Source organism: Salmo trutta, chromosome 14, assembly GCF_901001165.1.
Source record: "Salmo trutta chromosome 14, fSalTru1.1, whole genome shotgun sequence".
Classification (NCBI taxonomy): Eukaryota; Metazoa; Chordata; class Actinopteri; order Salmoniformes; family Salmonidae; genus Salmo; species Salmo trutta.
In genome coordinates, this window is record NC_042970.1 from 43,545,874 (window position 1) to 43,566,374 (window position 20,501).

Genomic DNA, 20,501 nt, shown 5'->3' on the forward strand with positions numbered 1-20,501 from the left:
TCAGACATTCCTAGCAAAATTGCTCTTTGCTAAGAAGCTATTTGTACTTATTTTTGACCATTTCAATTGAAAACAATCATCGTAAGGTACTTAACTGTTACCCTCAAATGATTTGATATTGAGATAAAAACAGCTGCATTGGACCTTTTTAACGCTCTCCTCCTCTCTCCCTCTCGCTCCTCTTTCTTTTTGTCTGTGTGCTTGTTTATGTCTCAGTGGATGCAGTTGTTTCCCATATTTCAATTCTTTATACTAAAAGAAAAGCAGGTGTATTATGTGTGTGCACGATGTGCACGCACCCTGAATTTTTCTTTACTCTTTTGTAATATATGATCATGTGGAATGCCTTGGTCTTTATGTCCTGTTGTTTTGAATTTAACAGAACAAAAAAATGATAATCAAGCAATTGAGGTGAAAGTTATTATAAATATATATATATATAAACAAATCTATATACATACAATAAAGCCATTGGAATTTGAAATACATTGGTTTCAGCGTGATTCTTTTTGTCATGGTTCATTGTCTTGTGATTCAAGTCAGCTAATCTTGTGTTCAATCACTATTTCACTGAAGGTTTTTTTTTTGTTATTCTATGATACAGTATCACATTTGATCCTTTCTCTCAAAACATTCAGGCCTTCTGGTTATGGAAAAAGTCCATGCAGCTGATTTTCCTAGAATAGAGATGTTGCTCGAAGAGTGTAAGAAAGAGTAATTTATTTATCCTCTTTGTCTATTCTATTCATGTTCATCAACTTCTTTTTATTCCGGATCCTTCTCATTTTCGCAAATATACAGTATTTGTTTCTCTTTCATGAAGTCAAGGTCAGAAAGGGTTTTAATGACATCAAATAATTGATCAAACAACACCACCGTGTGGGTACCATTGGTATTCCAACATTGGGATTCAATCAATCAATCAAATTCTCTGTACCATATTTTGTAGCTGAAAGAGGACTGTTCAGATTATAGCATTAAAACATTGAGGTTTTCCTAGGCTATGGCCTAAGAAATTATGTGCATAGCCAATTGAACTGATATTTGGGCAAGAGTTGTACAAATCTATCTTTACCTACCAAATGAGAACTACAGCACAAGGTCTTATTCTGTGCTCAAGCAGGCAGCTTGAGTGTGTTTACAGGGTCACCGGGGCCTAGTTCTTCAAAATGAAAATGAATCCACATCAAAATGATCCTGTGTTGGGTTCAATTCTGGTCCCCTTCAGATGTGGTCCATCCTTACTTTGGATGCAATTTTAAGGGAAAACTGAACAAAATCTCTGAACATATCACATCATATGATACAACAAAGAACATTTTCTATAATCCCATGACATGTCTATGTCTTTCTAAACTGAAGGAGGAACACAATATGAGATCTGGATTGAGGTAACACACAATCATTTGATCTGGATTAAATGTTTTGAAGAACTGGGCCCAGGTGGATAGTACTGATTAGTATGGTACCAGAATTGATTTGATGCAGAAGAGCATGGGTGTAGTAAGACCATCACACCACTAGAGGGACTATACATTCGGCAGTAGGTCAGGGCTGTGCAAGAATACTGCATACTCCCTTACCAATGGAGCAGCAGTAGGTCAGGTCATGGCTGAGCATGAATACTGCATACTTCCTTCCCTCCTAGAAGTAATCAATGTTCTGAAAAAATGAATTGGTTGAAGAAACGTTGTTGAGACCCAATATTGTTGTTCAGCTAAACTCAGTTGGACAATTAAAGGAAAGACAGAACATTGCTCATAGATGCACAAATAAGATATAATATTTAAAATGGGTGAATCTTTCATTTAAATCAATTAAAAGTAGCTTTGTTACCTCATCCTGGTTTGAAAACACAGGGTTGCCGTCTCACTACAATGGAATCGTGTTGGAACTGTTACTGCCAACATGGTGACCGTTGAAATGTAAAGCATTAACACAGCTGAATTCTGCCTGCACATTTTAGTGGCCTTTTATTGTCCCCAGCACAAGGTACACCTGTGTAATGATCATGCTGTTTAATCAGCTTCTTGATATGCCACACCTGTCAGGTGGATGGATTATCTTGGCAAGGGAGAAATGCTCACTAACAGGGATGTAAACAAATTTGTGCACGAACTTTGAGAGAAATAAGCTTTTTGTGCATATTGAACATTTCTAGGATCTTTTATTTCACCTCATGAAACACGAGACCAACACTTTATATGTTGCGTTTATATTAGTGTTCGGTTTAGTTGGTTGCTGGTCAGAGGTCTTCAACAGTGAGAGAATCCAGCATTATAATCGCATACCGTAACTGCCCAAGCTCTTCTTTTCTTTTCTCCTCTCTCCCTCTCTCTCGCCCACAGACTTTTAACAGCAGGCTGCATTTCTCACCTAGGGAAACCTGGCCCGGAAGGTGTCAAGACGACTGCATTTCCAACGGCAACTCTCTCAGTGCCGTGGTAACGGGAGACTCCACTGTGGCAGGTTCATTAGGGGGAGGGTTGTGTTATGTCAGAGACCTGAAGAACAGAACAGCTCTAAGGCCCAGGCATCTTAACTAGTGGTGAGAAGAGGTGGGTATGCTAACAGAGAAGTTCAACCTGCTGCCCACTCAAAGTCTCTTCTCTGTTTCTTCATGCTTGTGCTACAGTTTGTTGACTGACACTCAAATTGAATCCGAATGCTCCTCACAATACCCAAGGACCCAAAGCATCAAGATGTTGCTGAATAGCCTTTGTCTTGTACTTCACAAACACTGTAAATAAGATTGATTTTGGTATGCATTGGAATGACAAGCACCCCTATTCAAAGCGCTCTCTTTTCATTTAATGGTCTTTCAAAATTGTCTTTGAGAGAAATTGTTGGACAATGCTGATAAATCCTCTTCTCCTCCTACCTGTCATTAAACCAGACAATGTAGACAATACCTCAACTGATGAAAGCTATCCAAACCCCAAATCCTGAACATCAGAGGAATTCAATTATACTGATACAAATAATCTGATGAATTGCACGTTTTCCCCTCACATCCCTGCCTCTTCTGGGAAAAACACCAGTCGAAAGCGTATAGACACTAGACAAAAAGCTTTGAAAATCCATTTTGGGATTGGAGTTTATGCCTACATTGACTTGGCGATTTGAACATACTGCATATTAGCATATCAATGGCAGAGAATGATCTGTGTCTCTATTTGAGGAAGGGGAAAAAAACGGAGTGACATTTTATCTTTAGCAGTGTGACGTGTGTGTGTGTGTGTGTGCGTGACTGTGTAGCCTAATTAACGAGGGGTGTGAGTGTGGGTGTATGTGTGAGGTCAGCTATGGTGTGTGTGCAGGCGTGTGTCAGGGAGAGGTATAAAAGGTTAATGTCACCCTATCTGGGGGCTAATACAGTAAGAGTCTGAGGAATCAGGGAAGACTATAGCTGTATCAGGGACTATGTAAGTACACCTTAATACCTTCTAATTTCCCACAGGTAAACTGTCTGGAGATCGAATTAGAATTGACCATTACTGACTAGAGATTCTTGATTTCCGGGCGTTTGTAATAACTTTGTTTCAGGAATGTATCATACATTATGTCTTGAAGTGTGAATTGAGTAACTATGTAGTCATTACTTTGGTAACTCATTTTAAATGTGTCAAGTCTGTTATCATTACATTTCAACATTATTTCACAGTATCTGTTATTACCATGTATATCTGCATGACATCATTTTATTAAAAAAGGGGTTTCCCAAACTGTGGGTTCTCCAAGGGCTATGCAAGCAAACTCTGTATTACTCCAGTTGGTAATTACTAAAAGTCAACATGTATTTTTTGTGTGTGTTTTCTGAGAGTTTGATTGATGATGAACAGATGAACACCTAAACGATGGATTAACATTAGAACACCGAAAATGTTGCTCGCTTTCAAAGGAATATGCAGATGGAGGCAGAGATACAGTAGGATGCAGATAAAAAAAAATTAATTGGGCCACGCTTGCGAACATTAGAAAAAGTTTAAGTTTAAACTTTTTCTCCATCTCAAAATGTGCATCAGCTAATTACAATTGTTGACGTAGTGGCACGTGATCACATATATTCGTTAGCTGTTCCCAACAGAGCTCTGTGCTAACCTGCACAGCTGGCCATGATTATATCCGGTTCAAATTTCATATCAGCCAAATAAAATTGTTGGCATAGTTGGACCTGATCCAACATTCGTTCACGAAAGCACCCTTAACAGACGTCCAACGGCACGTTGTGATAATCAAAACAATGAGATTAGGCGTGCTTGACTGATTTCTCAAACAGCGCTCTGTACAGAGTGCCTTGCTCTTTGAAATTCTTGCAGATTGTGGCATGGGTTCAAAACTCACATATGTATTTAATTATTTCTTGTGTTAGTGTGTTGAGAAGAGAAGTGCCGCCAAAACCTTGTAAATGAAGATTACAAATACATTTAATGAGGACCTTCTTGCTGGAGTCCCTCTTGCAGACCAACACATAGGCTACTGGCAACGCTACATAAATGACCATCTCTACTATAGGCTATATTACGTAGATGTTTAGGCCTACAATTACATATACAACATGTTATATCCATTATTATAATCATCCACTTAGTCATATATATGTTATTTGAATTGAGCATCGAGGACCAGAAGTGGTGTTTTCCTTAAAAAAAAAATGCCTGATGTGAGCGGGGGCTCGAACCCACGGTTAATGATGTACGATAAACTTAAATGTTGTATAGACCTTTGTTTTTTTCCCATTAAAGCACATGGATGTGTGCGAAACAGTTTAGCAAAAACTTGTAATTTTGTCATATGTGAAAACATGCCTTTTAGAATTTTGTCTAATTTTAGTAGTAGCCTAGTGTAACGTGGGGGATTTACACCTAAATATCTATTCCTGTAGCCAATACTACACCGCCTTTGTTATACACGAGCAGGAAGTCATCAGGACTTAACTTCAACACAAGTTCTTCAAATCAGGAGTAGAGCATGGGAATAAACAGGCCAGGTATAATACACAAATATAGATTTGATTCACAATAGGACTAATAGAAAGCTTAGACTGGAACAATCATCTTCAGCGCATAGCACTCTGCACAGAATCTTCTGGCCAAGGAATCAGAGTTATACCATCATCAATATCATCATCATCATCATCATTCAATAATCAAGGTATCACGTTTAAGTTCTGTTGAACTGGCCAACATACAAAACATACATACCAACAATCCAGGAGGGCACGTCAAGGGAGATAGAGAGCGGCACCAATGGAGACGTGCACTCTTGCCATCGAACATTAAACTCCTCCATTTGAGCTACACCATGGTCACTGCTCCCATCCTCCCATGACATGCCAGTCTTTACAATGTTAGGGGAGCCCCTGAAACAAAAGGAAATCACAGCTTTTATACCAACAGCTCCTGTAGGTCTAAGCCTTTTATCAATGAAGCTAACATATGTAATTGTTGGAAGATGGTCATAAAATGGATCATTTTGCCATTTGATTTTAAGGACAAAAATTATGAAACATTGAATTTGGCCTTTACTGTTGTAGCCCATAGAAACACATTGAATATTACATTTGTACATGGAAAAACAGAAAATAAATCCTTAGGAATAAGATTTTAAAGTGTCTGTCCTATATCTGAGAGATATGAAAACTCAGGAAAAAAATTGTTTTAGACCCATGTTGGGTAACTTTATTTGTGGCACTTTTTACCCCCTATGCTCTTTGTGCCATTTAATGGGATACCTTCAGATGACTCCCCTGAATACCTTTCGATATTGGTGACTTATTAGTTTGTAGCTCAAACGGTTCAGATTTTATAGACGATTGTGACAATTTTCTTGTCCGGATCCTCTCATGTGTAGAAAAACACTACTTTCACAATCCCCATGTCATGCGCAATCTTTGCAATGGCAGAAAGGTGATTGAGCTGCAGCCACTCCAACAAACAGTAAGGCTCTAGCATAAACACATCGGGAGCTATTCAATATCCAAAATGATGTTACTGTTTGACTCACGGGCCACAGGCGCATCTATCGACTTACGTTTTTTTATTATTAGAATGAGGTGCACCTGTGACTGACAGACGCAGGAGGCTGTGTTCAAGAACCACAACAAACTTCAATCCCTTCCACCCTAATTTTGGAATGTGTCCTCATATTCGACACAAAGTGAAAAAAAAAGCACTCTACTCAAAATCTCTGCAAGAAATAAGGATAAAATAAGGGTAAAGGGTAATAATGCAAAAACACACTATAAATCAAGGTTTGGGCAACAAATAACATGCAAAAGGCACACTCAAGAGATACTTACGGGATAGTAAATATCAAAAAGACAGAGCGAAAAGGGATGTAATCTCGTCAACTTCTTGTTTCTTCATATTTTCTCCAGCTTCTCATCACCAGTCAGTTCACTTGGGGACCATAAACATATACAGTACCAGTCAAAAGTTTTGACACACCTACTCATTCAAGGGTTTTTATTTATTTTTACTATTTTCTACAGAATAATAGTAAAGACTTCAAAACTATGAAATAACACATGGAATCATGTAGTAACCAAAACAGTGTTAAACAAATCAAAATATATTTTATATTTGAGATTCTTCAAAGTAGCCACCCTTTGCCTTGATGACAACTTTGCACACTCTTGGCATTCTCTCAACTAGCTTCACCTGGAATGCTTTTCCAACAGTCTTGAAGGAGTTCCCACATACTGTATGCTGAGCACTTGTTGGCTGCTTTTCCTTCACTCTGCAGTCCAACTCATCCTCATCTCAATTGGGTTGAGGTCGGGTGATTGTGGAGGCCAGATCATCTGATGCAGCACTCCATCACTCTCCTTCTTGGTCATATAGCCCTTACACAGCCTGGAAGTGTGTTGGGTCATTGTCCTGCTGAAAATGATAAAATGATAGTCCCACTAAGCGCAAACCAGATGGGATGGCGCATCACTGCAAAATGCTGTGGTAGCCATGCTGGTTAAGTGTGCCTTGAATTCTAAATAAATCACAGACAGTGTCACCAGCAAAGCACCACCACACCTCCTCCATGCTTCACGGTGGGAACCACTCATGCAGAGATAATCCGTTAACCTACTCTGCATCTCACAAAGACACGGTGGTTGGAACCAAAGATCTAAAATTTGGGCTCATCAGACCAAAGGACAGATTTCCAGTGGTCTAATGTCCACTGCTCGTGTTTCTTGGCCCAAGCAAGCCTCTTCTTCTTACTGGTGTCCTTTAGTAATGGTTTCTTTGCATCAATTTGACCATGAAGGCCTGATTCACGCAGTCTCCTCTAAACAGTTGATGTTGAGATGTGTCTGTTACTTGAACTCTGTGAAGCATTTATTTTGGCTGCAATTTCTGAAGCTGGTAACTAATGAACCTATCCTTTGCAGCAGAGGTAACTCTGGGTCTCCTTTTCTGTGGCGGTCCTCATGAGAGCCAGTTTCATCATAGCACTTGATGATTTTTGTTACTGCACTTGAAGAAACTTTAAAAGTTCTTGAAATTTTCCGGATTGACTGAACTTCGTGGCTTAAAGTAATGATGGACTGTCATTTCTCTTTGCTTATTTGAGCTGTTCTTGCCATAATATGGACTTGGTCTTTTACCAAATAGGGCTATCTTCTGTATCCCAACCTTACCTGGTCACATAACTGATTGGCTCTAACGCATTAAGAAGGAAAGAAATTCCACAAATTAACTTTTAACAAGGCACATCTGTTAATTGAAATGCATTCCAGGTGACTACCTCATGGAGCTGGTTGAGAGAATGCCAAGAGTGTGCAAAGCTGTCATCAAGGCAAAGGGTGGCTACTTGAAGAATCTCAACTATAAAATCGATTTGTTTAACACTTTTTTGGTTACTACATGATTCCATATATGTTATTTCATAGCTTTGAAATCTTCACTAATTTTCTACAATGTAGAAAATTGTAAAAATAAAGAAAAACCTTTGAATGAGCAGGTGTGTCCAAACTTTTGACTGGTACTGTAGCTCGCCAGACTCTATAATACATCATATCCTACTCTCTCGTGCGCCCTGGCACAGTTCTTTTCATAGATAATTTGTTTCATCTTCATAATTAAACACTGCTCAAAAAAATAAAGGGAACACTTAAACAACACAATATAACTCCAAGTCAATCACACTTCTGTGAAATCAAACTGTCCACTTAGGAAGCAACACTGATTGACAATAAATGTCACATGCTGTTGTGCAAATGTAATAGACAACAGGTAGAAATTATAGGCAATTAGCAAGACACCCCCAATAAAGTAGTGGTTCTGCAGGTGGGGACCACAGACCACTTCTCAGTTCCTATGCTTCCTGGCTGATGTTTTGGTCACTTTGAATGCTGGCGGTGCTTTCACTCTAGTGGTAGCATGAGACGGAGTCTACAACCCACACAAGTGGCTCAGGTAGTGCAGCTCATCCAGGATGGCACATCAATGCGAGCTGTGGCAAGAAGATTTGCTGTGTCTGTCTGCATAGTGTCCAGAGCATGGAGGCGCTACCAGGAGACAGGCCAGTACATCAGGAGATGTGGAGGAGGCCGTAGGAGGGCAACAACCCAGCAGCAAGACCGCTACCTCCGCCTTTGTGCAAGGAGGAGCAGGAGGAGCACTGCCAGAGCTCTGCAAAATGACCTCCAGCAGGCCACAAATGTGCATGTGTCTGCTCAAACGGTCAGAAACAGACTCCATGAGGGTGGTATGAGGGCCCGACGTCCACAGGTGGGGGTTGTGCTTACAGCCCAACACCGTGCAGGACGTTTGGCATTTGCCAGAGAACACCAAGATTGGCAAATTTGCCACTGGCGCCCTGTGCTCTTCACAGATGAAAGCAGGTTCACACTGAGCATGTGACAGACGTGACAGAGTCTGGAGACGCCGTGGAGAACGTTCTGCTGCCTGCAACATCCTCCAGCATGACCGGTTTGGCGGTGGGTCAGTCATGGTGTGGGGTGGCATTTCTTTGGGGGGCCGCACAGCCCTCCATGTGCTCGCCAGAGGTAGCCTGACTGCCATTAGGTACCGAGATGAGATCCTCAGACCCCTTGTGAGACCATATGCTGGTGGGTTGGCCCTGGGTTCCTCCTAATGCAAGACAATGCTAGACCTCATGTGGCTGGAGTGTGTCAGCAGTTCCTGCAAGAGGAAGGCATTGATGCTATGGACTGGCCCGCCCGTTCCCCAGACCTGAATCCAATTGAGCACATCTGGGACATCATGTCTTGCTCCATCCACCAACGCCAAGTTGCACCACAGACTGTCCAGGAGTTGGCGGATGCTTTAGTCCAGGTCTGGGAGGAGATCCCTCAGGAGACCATCCGCCACCTCATCAGGAGCATGCCCAGGTGTTGTAGGGAGGTCATACAGGCATGTGGAGGCCACACACACTACTGAGCCTCATTTTGACTTGTTTTAAGGACATTACATCAAAGTTGGATCAGCCTGTAGTGGGGTTTTCCACTTTAATGTTGAGTGTGACTCCAAATCCAGACCTCCATGGGTTGATAAATTGGATTTCCATTGATTATTTTTGTATGATTTTGTTGTAGCACATTCAACTATGTAAAGAAAAAAGTATTTAATAAGATTATTTCATTCATTCAGATCTAGGATGTGTTATTTTTGTGTTCCCTTTATTTTTTTGAGCAGTATATTTAAAAAAATACTTGGTGCATAGGATCAGTTGCCAAATGTTAACAATAATAGGCCTACTTACTGGAGCTCCTCATCAGCAACTTGAAGCCAAGTTATGCTTGCTCTGGAAATGCGATCTGGAGGCTCTGTACTTAGGGTTCGTGCTTCGTACTGACTCTTGATGTGCCTCCCAAATTTTGTAACAGTGCGGAGCGGTCCGTATAGTTCATTATCGACATGATTGGTTGATGGTAGATGAGGGCGGTAGGTTCTGTAAAACACAAACTCACTTCCTTGACAACTCCCTTCACAACAGCTATGCGAAACACAAGAGGTAAGAATGCTCTGACTTCTGCGGAGACCGCATCTCATTAAATGCTACACGGCCACCACAGACGACGTCAGATTGACCAAAAAGCGGCTCTTACGCGCTCATTGGTTACACTGATGGCATGGGCCATTTCTCGGCCTGCACCCCACAGCCGAACCGAACGAAGAACCCAGTCCCTCTATGCTCAACCATGTACTGTCACTGAGGCAGCCATAAGCTCCGTAACAGAGAAGCACTCTTCTCAGCAACATCCCCCTCCAACTTCCCTTAAGGCAGTGACACCTCCAACCTGACACACATACTTATCCAGCTGCCAGGCTACACGCCACACACACTGTGATGGCAGCGGGCACCGCCATTATGGACACAACCGTGCCAAGTACCACTCCTTAGCGCATCTCAATCCCACTCACCCAAACACCACAGCGCACACCAGGCTTCAGAGGCTCCCTAAAACCAAGGCCAACCCAGGGCCGCACACAAAATCAAAATGCACCAATACCAGTAGCGACCCGTCATCAAGGGCAGGTGGGTCAGAGCACCTGTTTTGAGCCAAGCCTGTTTAGCTAAAATATAGATATCTATTTTTAGTGCCTGTTTTGCATGTTATTTTGGCATTAATCAGTTTGCAAATAATGTAAAAAAATAATATTAAATCATTGAGTTAATAAAGCTGCATACAAACATGGTCTCTTTTTTGCTTTCTTGAATAAGGAATCTCCAAAATGCAGGTGTTTCAGCCTAGCTTAGTGCTTTCTGTGGTGGTGGGGCAGCCAGCGGAAATTACAGAGCCTAGGGGTTGGTAATGTTCTATAGTTGCGCTGTGATTGGCTCAGTGTTATGTCACTAATGGGAACACTACGTCACCACAAAATCTACGGTTAGAGCTCAAAAATGCCCATCCAAGAAGGCTCAAAGTCATTGGCCACAGATAAAATAAGGTAAAATCACATATCCACAGTATCTTTGATTGGATATCATACTTTCAAAATCACATCTTAGCTAGCATTCATCATCATGAATTAAGGCAATCTACTGGCAAATCCTTTTCATTTCTTGTCTTATGAAGAGAAATAATAGATCAACTGTATCGGTGCTCATCGGCCATTGGACACAAACAATACACAACAAGTTGGAAATCGCAAATTCAACAATGAGTGGTTTGGAAGGAATCAGTGGCTAACTACAAGCATTGCAAAGCAATCACTAGCCTGCTATTCAGTGGAGTGAGTGTGTGGTCCAAGTCTGGGTTTAAGGGTCACTTCTCCAAGCTTAAAAGGATAAACATTCAATATTGGCCATACTGTCAGTCCAGCATGACTTCTGCCGTGCTCAAAACAACTGGAAATCTCAGACTTCAGTGAGTTCAAGATAACTGGGAACTCGAGAAAAAAAACGAGCTCCCACTGGGAAAATACTTCTTGAACAGTCATCCAACTCGGAATTGCAAGTCGGGAACTATGGGCCTCTTTCTCGAGCTCCGACCTGAAGATCACTGACGTCATCATGAGTCAACCCTTTTTTTTCCAGAGTTCCCAGTTGTCCTGAAAGCACCATAAATCCAGAGAATGCTAGACTTTGATGACAAAGTTTAATGACAAAATTTGCCCACGAAGGACCGCCAACACACCTTCCTGTTCAAGTGAGCACAGCAAAACAAGGTGAGTCCAAAAGTGTAGTGTATGCTGCTGCATAAATTATGTAATATGCCAGGAAGTAAATGAGGCTGAATTAACTGTTTCGCTGCCAGACAAGGCTCCGCTGAAAGCCAGGTGTAGCAGTGGTAAGGTGTTGGGACTGCTGTTAGGACAGTTTTATGTAGGCCCTAACAGTTTTTAGGCACGGTTTGTCACCATTATAGTGCAATTAATGTATTGTTTAGTGGTATGTTGTGTAGTGTAGTGGCTTTGCTGGTGTGCATCAAAAAATCTTTTAAAATCCCCACAAAGTTTTACATGCTAAAATCGCCACTGACCAATACAGTACTTTATATAGAGTTAACTAAAAGGCAACCCCAAAAAATATATTCAAATACAGGTCTCAGAAAATCAATGAATATTTGAAAATATTTTGAATATATTTGAGTTATTTGAATGAGAAAACGGTGTAATTGATGGCTACCAAAAACTACAACAGTTAGTTGAATTAGTCTAAATGTATGATCATAAGCACCTAACATGAGGAAAATGGAATCATCTCAACACTAGTACAGACCACTTTTACAGCTTCAAAATGACTAACAGATATATTTTCAGAATGAGTGAGACAAAGGTAATACACTAACACTTGACATAAAGTTCTTATACATGTGTAGTAACTTTGATTACAATCGAAACATTGTGACATAGGACTTTGGAAATTGCATAATAATGGAGTTATTACAGTCACTGTTCCTTTTGTACTCTCAGCTCATTGCTATGCAATTACCAAAGTATTATATAACAATGTAAAGTGTAAAGTGTTACTGAGAATGCTAACAGTAACAAAATATGGCTATTAAGTGTTGAAAGGGTGACTGCCTGCTTAAATCAATTACTGCCAGTGCCGGACTACAGCATTTGAGGCCCCGGGGCACAGACCTTTTTTTTAAGAAAAAGCTAATATCCTGCAATTCTACACTTTTTACCTTTGGGCAGAAAAAATGGCGTTGTTTCATAGCTCACCTCATGCTTTTGTTCACATTATGACAGGAGGCTGAGAGAGAATTTTGCCATTTTAAAGCAAATTTTTGGTTCTTCTACACATTTTTCCATGCAGTTGAGAAAGTTGTAATCCTGTAATTCCATACATTTTACTAGCATATGCCATCTGGGGCCCCCCCTGACACATTTTTTGGGGGGCGGGGGGTTGTGGGCCCCCTTGAGGTGGGCCCCCGTTTGGTAATCCGGCCCTGACTACAGCTAAGGTAGGTTGAAAATCATGTTACTTTGTATTCTGAGTAACCTATCTCTTTAAAGATGGCATAGTGTGTTTGAAACAAGAACACTTGCCCTCAGATGAACAAAGAGGTTCAAAGTTGTTTTTGGTAAGCATCCAACTTACTGTTTGCAAATTTTGCAAATGGCTTTCAATTATTCTGCAGTATGTTCAGGTATCATAAAATGAATTGCAGCTTTCCAGATCCGTTTTAAAATGTCACTTTCACAAGTACAGTGAAATGCCTTAATTGCAAGCTCCAAACCCAACAATGCAGTAATCAATATCCATTTAGCACTAAAATTAACATGAGGTCAATTAAAAAATATATATATAGATATGTATATCTATATATAAATATTAACAATACAGTGCATTCAAAAAGTATTCAGACCCCTTGACTTTTTCCACATTTTGTTACGTTACAGCCTATTTAAAAAAATGGATTACATTGTTTTTCACAATCAATCTACACACAATACCCCATAATGACAAAGTCAAAACGGAAATATTACATTTACATAAGTATCTGACCCTTTACTCAATACTTTGTTGAAGCACCTTTGGCAATGATTACAGCCTTGAGTCTTATTGGGTATGAAGCTACAAGCTTGGCACACCTGTATTTGGGGAGTTTCTCCCATTATTTTCTGCAGATCCTCTCAAGCTCTGTCAGGTTGGATGGGGAACATTGCTGCACAGCTATTTTCAGGTCTCCCCAGAGATGTTAGATCAGGTTCAAGTCCGGGCTTTGGCTGGGCCACTCAAAGACATTCAGGGACTTGTCCCGAAGCCACTCCTCAAATCAAATCAAATCAAATCAAATTTGTTTATATAGCCCTTCGTATATCAGCTGAAATCTCAAAGTGCTGTACAGAAACCCAGCCTAAAACCCCAAACAGCAAGCAATGCATGTGAAAGAAGCACGGTGGCTAGGAAAAACTCCCTAGGAAAAACTCCCTAGAAAGGCCAAAAACCTAGGAAGAAGCCTAGAGAGGAACCAGGCTATGAGGGGTGGCCAGTCCTCTTCTGGCTGTGCCGGGTGGATATTATAACAGAACATGGTCAAGATGTTAAAATGTTCATAAATGACCAGCATGGTCAAATAATAATAATCATTGTAGTTGTCGAGGGTGCAACAAGCACGTCCGGTGAACAGGTCAGGGTTCCGTAGCCGCAGGCAGAACAGTTGAAACTGGAGCAGCAGCATGGCCAGGTGGACTGGAGACAGCAAGGAGTCATCATGCCAGGTAGTCCCGAGGCATGGTCCTAGGGCTCAGGTCCTCCGAGAGAAAGAAAGAAAGAGAGAAAGAGAGAATTAGAGAGAGCATATTTAAATTCACACAGGACACCGGATAAGACAAGAGGATACTCCAGATGTAACAGACTGACCCTAGCCCCCCGGCACATAAACTACTGCAGCATAAATACTGGAGGCTGAGACAGGAGGGATCAGAAGACACTGTGGCCCCATCCGATGATACCCCCGGACAGGGCTAAACAGGCAGGATATAACCCCACCCACTTTGCCAAAGCACAGCCCCCACACCACTAGAGGGATGTCTACAACCACCAACTTACCGTCCGAAGACAAGGCCGAGTATAACCCACAAAAATCTCCGCCATGGCACAACCCAAGGGGGGGGCGCCAACCCAGACAGGAAGACCACGTCAGTGACTCAACCCACTAAAGTGACGCACCACTCCTATGGACAGCATGGAAGAACACCAGTAAGTCAGTGACTCAGCCCCTGTAATAGGGTTAGAGGCAGAGAATCCCAGTGGAAAGAGGGGAACCGGCAAGGCAGAGACAGCAAGGGCGGTTCGTTGCCTTTCCGTTCACCTTCACACTCCTGGGCCAGACTATACTTAATCATAGGACCTACTGAAGAGATGAGTCTTCAGTAAAGACTTAAAGGTTGAGACTGAGTCTGCGTCTCTCACATGGGTAGGCAGACCATTCCATAAAAATTGAGCTCTATAGGAGAAAGCCCTACCTCCAGCCGTTTGCTTAGAAATTCTAGGGACAATTAGGAGGCCTGCGTCTTGTGACCGTAGCGTACGTGTAGGTATGTACGGCAGGACCAAATCGGAAAGATAGGTAGGAGCAAGCCCATGTAATGCTTTGTAGGTTAGCAGTAAAACCTTGAAATCAGCCCTTGCCTTAACAGGAAGCCAGTGTAGGGAGGCTAGCACTGGAGTAATATGATCACATTTTTTGGTTCTAGTCAGGATTCTAGCAGCCGTATTTAGCACTAACTGAAGTTTGTTTAGTGCTTTATCCGGGTAGCCGGAAAGTAGAGCATTGCAGTAGTCCAGCCTAGAAGTAACAAAAGCATGGATACATTTGTCTGCGTCATTTTTGGACAGAAAGTTTCTGATTTTTGCAATGTTACGTAGATGGAAAAAAGCTGTCCTTGAAACAGTCTTGATATGTTCTTCAAAAGAGAGATCAGGGTCCAGAGTAACACCGAGGTCCTTCACAGTTTTATTTGAGACGACTGTACAACCATCCAGATTAATTGTCAGATTGAACAGAAGATCTCTGTTACTTGGGACCTAGAACAAGCATCTCTGTTTTGTCCGAGTTTAAAAGTAGAAAGTTTGCAGCCATCCACTTCCTTATGTCTGAAACACAGGCTTCTAGCGAGGGCAATTTTGGGGCTTCACCATGTTTCATTGAAATGTACAGCTGTGTGTCGTCCGCATAGCAGTGAAATTTAACATTATGTTTTCGAATGACATCCCCAAGAGGTAAAATATATAGTGAAAACAATAGTGGTCCTAAAACGGAACCTTGAGGAACACCGAAATTTACAATTGATTTGTCAGAGGACAAACCATTCACAGAGACAAACTGATATCTTTCTGACAGATAAGATCTAAACCAGGCCAGAACTTGTCCATGTAGACCAATTTGGCTTTCCAATCTCTCCAGAAGAATGTGGTGATCGATGGTATCAAAAGCGGCACTAAGATCTAGGAGCACGAGGACAGATGCAGAGCCTCGATCTGACGTCATTAAAAGGTCATTTACCACCTTCACAAGTGCAGTCTCAGTGCTATGATGGGGTCTAAAACCAGACTGAAGCGTTTCGTATACATTGTTTGTCTTCAGGAAGGCAGTGAGTTGCTGTGCAACAGCTTTTTCTAAAATTTTTGAGAGGAATGGAAGATTCGATATAGGCCGATAGTTTTTTATAATTTCTGGTTCAAGATTCGGCTTTTTCAAGAGAGGCTTTATTACTGCCACTTTTAGTGAGCTTGGTACACATCCGGTGGATAGAGAGCCGTTTATTATGTTCAACATAGGAGGGTCAAGCACAGGAAGCAGCTCTTTCAGTAGTTTAGTTGGAATAGGGTCCAGTATGCAGCTTGAGGGTTTGGAGGCCATGATTATTTTCATCATTGTGTCAAGAGATATAGTACTAAAACACTTTAGTATCTCCCTTGATCCAAGGTCCTGGCAGAGTTGTGCAGACTCAGGACAATGGAGCTTTGGAGGAATACCCAGATTTAAAGAGGAGTCCGTAATTTGCTTTCTAATGATCATGATCTTTTCCTCAAAGAAGTTCATAAATGTATTACTGCTGAAGTGTCTTGGCTGTGCGCTTAGGGTTGTTGTCCTGTTGGAAGGTAAACCTTTGCCCCAGTCTGAGGTCCTGAGCACTCTGGAGCTGGTTTTCATCAAGGATCTCTCTGTACTTTGCTCCGTTCATCTTTCCCTTGATCGTGACTAGTCTCCCAGTCCATGCCACTGAAAAACATCCCGACTGCATGATGCTGTCACCACCATGCTTCACCTTAGGGATGGTACCACGTTTCCTCCAAACGTGACACTTGGCATTCAGGCCAAAGAGTTCTATCTTGGTTTCATCAGACCAGAGGTGGCTTTTGGCAAACTTCAAGCTGGCTGTCATATGCCTTTTACTGAGGACTGGCTTCCATCTGGCCACTTTACCGTAAAGACCCGATTGTTCAGTTTGGCTGGGCGGCCAGCTCTAGGAAGAGACTTGGTGGTTCCAAACGTCTTCCATTTAAGAATGATGGCCACTGTGTTCTTGTAGACCTTCAATGCTGCAGAAATGTTTTGGTACCCTTCCCCAGATCTGTGCCTTGACACAATCCTGTCTCGGGGGCTCTACAGACAATGCCTTTGACCTCATGTCTTGGTTTTTGCTCTGACACGCACTGTCAACTGTGGGACCTTATATAGACAGCCTAGGTGTGTGCCTTTCCAGATCATGCCCAATCAATTGAATTGACCACAGGTGGACTCCAATCAAGTTGTAGAAACATCTCAAGGATGATCAATGGAAAATGGATGCACCTGAGCTCAATTTCGAGTCTCATAACAAAGGGCCTGAATACATATGTAAAGAAGGTATTTCTGTTTTTGTTGTATACATTTGCAAACATTTCTAAAAACCTGTTTTCGCTTTGTCATTATGGGGTATTGTGTGTAGATTGATGAGGGGAAAAAAGCAAGTTAATCAATTTTAGAATAAGGCTGTAACGTAACAAAATTTGGAAAAAGTCAAGGGGTCTGAATACTTTCCAAATGCACTGTATATGCACAAAAGTATGTGAACACCAATTCAAATTAGTGGATTCGGCTATTTCAGTCACACCCGTTGCTGACAAGTGTATAAAATCGAGCACACAGCCATGCAATCTCCATAGACAAACATTGGCAGTAGAATGGCCTCACTGAACACATTTTTGTATCATATAACAAACGTGCCCACTGCTATTGGCAGGTGCGCTCTAGCCAACAGCTTGCGGATACAGAGCGGGTATAACAGGGACGGGCAACTGGCCCCCCTTTTGAAGGCCCTCGGTATCACATTTAAGTTGTTTAACTCCGGCCAACATACAAAACATACCAACAACCCAGGAGGGCACGCCAGGGGAGAAGGAGAGCGGCACCAACAGAGATGGGCACTCTTGCCATTGAACATCACTAACGATTTCAATCAATTTTCGCTACACCGTGGGCGCCTCTCCCGTCCTCCTATGACATGCCAACCTTTACCATTGTTAGGGTATACTCTGAAACAAAAGTTAAGCACAGATTTTAGAATCACGCCCTTAAATAGAGTGAGGTACACCTGTGACTGACAGAGGCAGAAGGCTGTATTCAAGAACAACAAACTTCAACCCATTACACTAGTCAAGGATGCAGAATTTGTTACAGGAAATAATCACTGACACTGCTCAGGTTAGCATGGGGATACATGTGCCAGGTTATGTAATGGGAACAGCTAACATGTAGCGTTTGATCACGTGCAACTACATCAACGATTTTAATTGGCTGACGCGCATTTTGACAGGCAGAGAACGTTTCAAATGAAACTTTTTCTAATGTTCGCAAGAATGGCCCCAGTGAGTTTTGAGGAATTACATGAAGTTGTTGTGAACGTTTGATCTCTGCAGACGATGCTGGTATCCCAAAAGCATGTGCAGTCGGTTGCTGTCATGGTTCTTGTCGTCTTCACAGTCGGTCACTGTCAGGAGAATGAAAGGTAAGTCTCTGGTTCCTCTTAAGGTTTATTCCTTTATTGTTTTTTTATACTTTTGAACATGCTGAATGTTCCTGAAGTCTATTTTTCACACCTTGTATTTGTTGCGAGCAAACTACACACTGCAGCTCTCTCCTCCTTGTCTCTCCTGCTTTATCATCTTTCTATCACATTATTTTCAGAAGACATTACTGTACTCCTCTCCCTCCCTGCTTAATAATACATATATTCTCTGCCCCTCACCCCTCCTCTTCTCTCCTTTCCTCTACTCCTCTCCACTCCTCCCCTCCTCTCCACTCCAGCAGGCGAGCGGTAACGGAGCACCAGCTGATGCATGACCGTGGCAGGACCATCCAGAGCCTGAAGAGACTCATCTGGTTGTCCAGTGCCATGGAGGGGCTCCACACCGCCCAGACCCGCTCCTCCTCCCTGCTGCCCCGCACCGTACTGAACCCCATCCCAGGCTACACCCCGGGCCTCTCCCCTGCCCTCAAACCACACTCTGCTGGCTCACAATCTGGGGAGGCCAGCAACAACCACAAGGGGTCACTGGAGAGACTTATGAAAAACTTCTTCAGCCCCAACCTCATGGACCTCTCTGAGGGGGAACCATAGACCCCGCAACTCCTCAACTCCCAGAACCATCTCTATTTCGCATTCTGTGTCGCTGCTTTGATTGTCAATGAGTATGTTAGCCTACTGAAAGTCTGCACATGAAAGTAAAACAGACCATGACTTTTATTCATGGCTATCTGCTTTGAGCCTGCTATTTTTGACATGTTTTTCACCCATTAGATCTCTCAGCCTGGTCTCATAGACTAGATGTAACATAGTAAATGCAAATCCGGGACACTCAAATGAACTAAAGTAGGGTGGGTGGGCGTATAATGCGAATGTCTAGCAACCTTAAGGTTGCGTGTTTGAATGTCATCAAGGACAACTTGAGCATTTTTGCTAATTAGCAACTTTTCAACTACTTACTACTTTTTAGCTACTTTGCAACTACTTAGCATGTTAGCTAACCCTTCCCCTAACCCTTTTAGCTGATCGTTCCCCTAACCTTAACCCTTTTAGCTAAACTTAACCCTAACTATAACCTTAACCCTTTGACCTAAGTCCTAAACGTAACCCTAAGCCCTAACCTCAACCCCTATTCTAGCTAACTTTAGCCAGCTACCTAACGTTAGATACCTAGTTAGAATTCGTAACTTATCATACATTTTGAAAATGATAAACATATTGTATGTTTTTCAAATTCATAACATATTGTAGGTTCTGTAAATTCGTAACACATAATATGAATTTTAATTTGTAACAAATCATGTGAAATGGGTGATGGACATCCACAAATTAATACATACAATATGAAAGGTAGCATATCATACTAAATGGAGTGACTCGGATTTACATGCAGAATAATACTAAATGCTCTGAGACCAGGTTGGATCTCTGTGAAGATGTACTGTAAATGTCAACTAGTGCTGTATGCAACAATGCATGGTCGTCTCATTAAAATACTTTTTCTTTATCCGCTTGACGATGATCGCAATCATTTTTAATTGATTCTTAATTTACTCTAATGTTCTGTTAAATGTCTTTATTAACCAAGACCCAGAAATATCTGCAGATTGCTTTGACTCCCCTGTCTCTGATGGTCGTTCACATGTTCCCAGTGTATCAGTGCTGTAAATAATGTGTGATGAACATTCCACAGTCTTTTAATAGAACCACTCTATTATAGAACCACTCTAATCTGTAACCCCTCTAATCTGTGAATAGTGGCTGATTGGCGCTCGTTTGTCCCATCGGGAGACTAGAGGCAGTCCTCTTAAAAGTCGGCTGGAGCTAGGCTTTTGTCTAGATAACTCAACAGCCAAGGATTTCTGCTCTCAGAGTTCCATGGATTCTAACTGGGTTTTCAACCTATTAGTGGAGATGATTATGTGGAAACTTGTAGACCAGGGGATGTATCATTTAAAGGAAAGTAGATGGCTTTAGTTGTCACAACAAGAAAAAGGGGTCAACCACATTTATTTCAAATCCAAATTGTCCGTTTTTTTTGTGCTAACAATGATTTAGAAATGAGAA

General features: G+C 41.8%; 1 protein-coding gene across 1 annotated transcript; it reads left to right on the forward strand.

Annotated features, from left to right (window-relative positions):
* Positions 1-3,251: 3,251 nt before the first annotated feature.
* LOC115208134 (parathyroid hormone 4-like) lies at positions 3,252-20,413 on the forward strand. Its single transcript, XM_029775970.1, has 3 exons — positions 3,252-3,425; positions 18,328-18,416; positions 18,716-20,413. The coding sequence occupies exons 2-3, from the start codon at positions 18,331-18,333 to the stop codon at positions 19,026-19,028; spliced, it is 399 nt and encodes a 132-aa protein (XP_029631830.1). The 5' UTR covers positions 3,252-3,425; positions 18,328-18,330; the 3' UTR covers positions 19,029-20,413.
* Positions 20,414-20,501: the final 88 nt, after the last annotated feature.

Bases quoted from the DNA above. Each gene is read 5' to 3' on its own strand.
- LOC115208134 (XM_029775970.1), top strand. From the start codon at position 18,331: ATGCTGGTATCCCAAAAGCATGTGCAGTCGGTTGCTGTCATGGTTCTT. The intron at 18,417-18,715 runs GTAAGTCTCTGG...TCTCCACTCCAG, and splicing joins CACTGTCAGGAGAATGAAAG to CAGGCGAGCGGTAACGGAGC.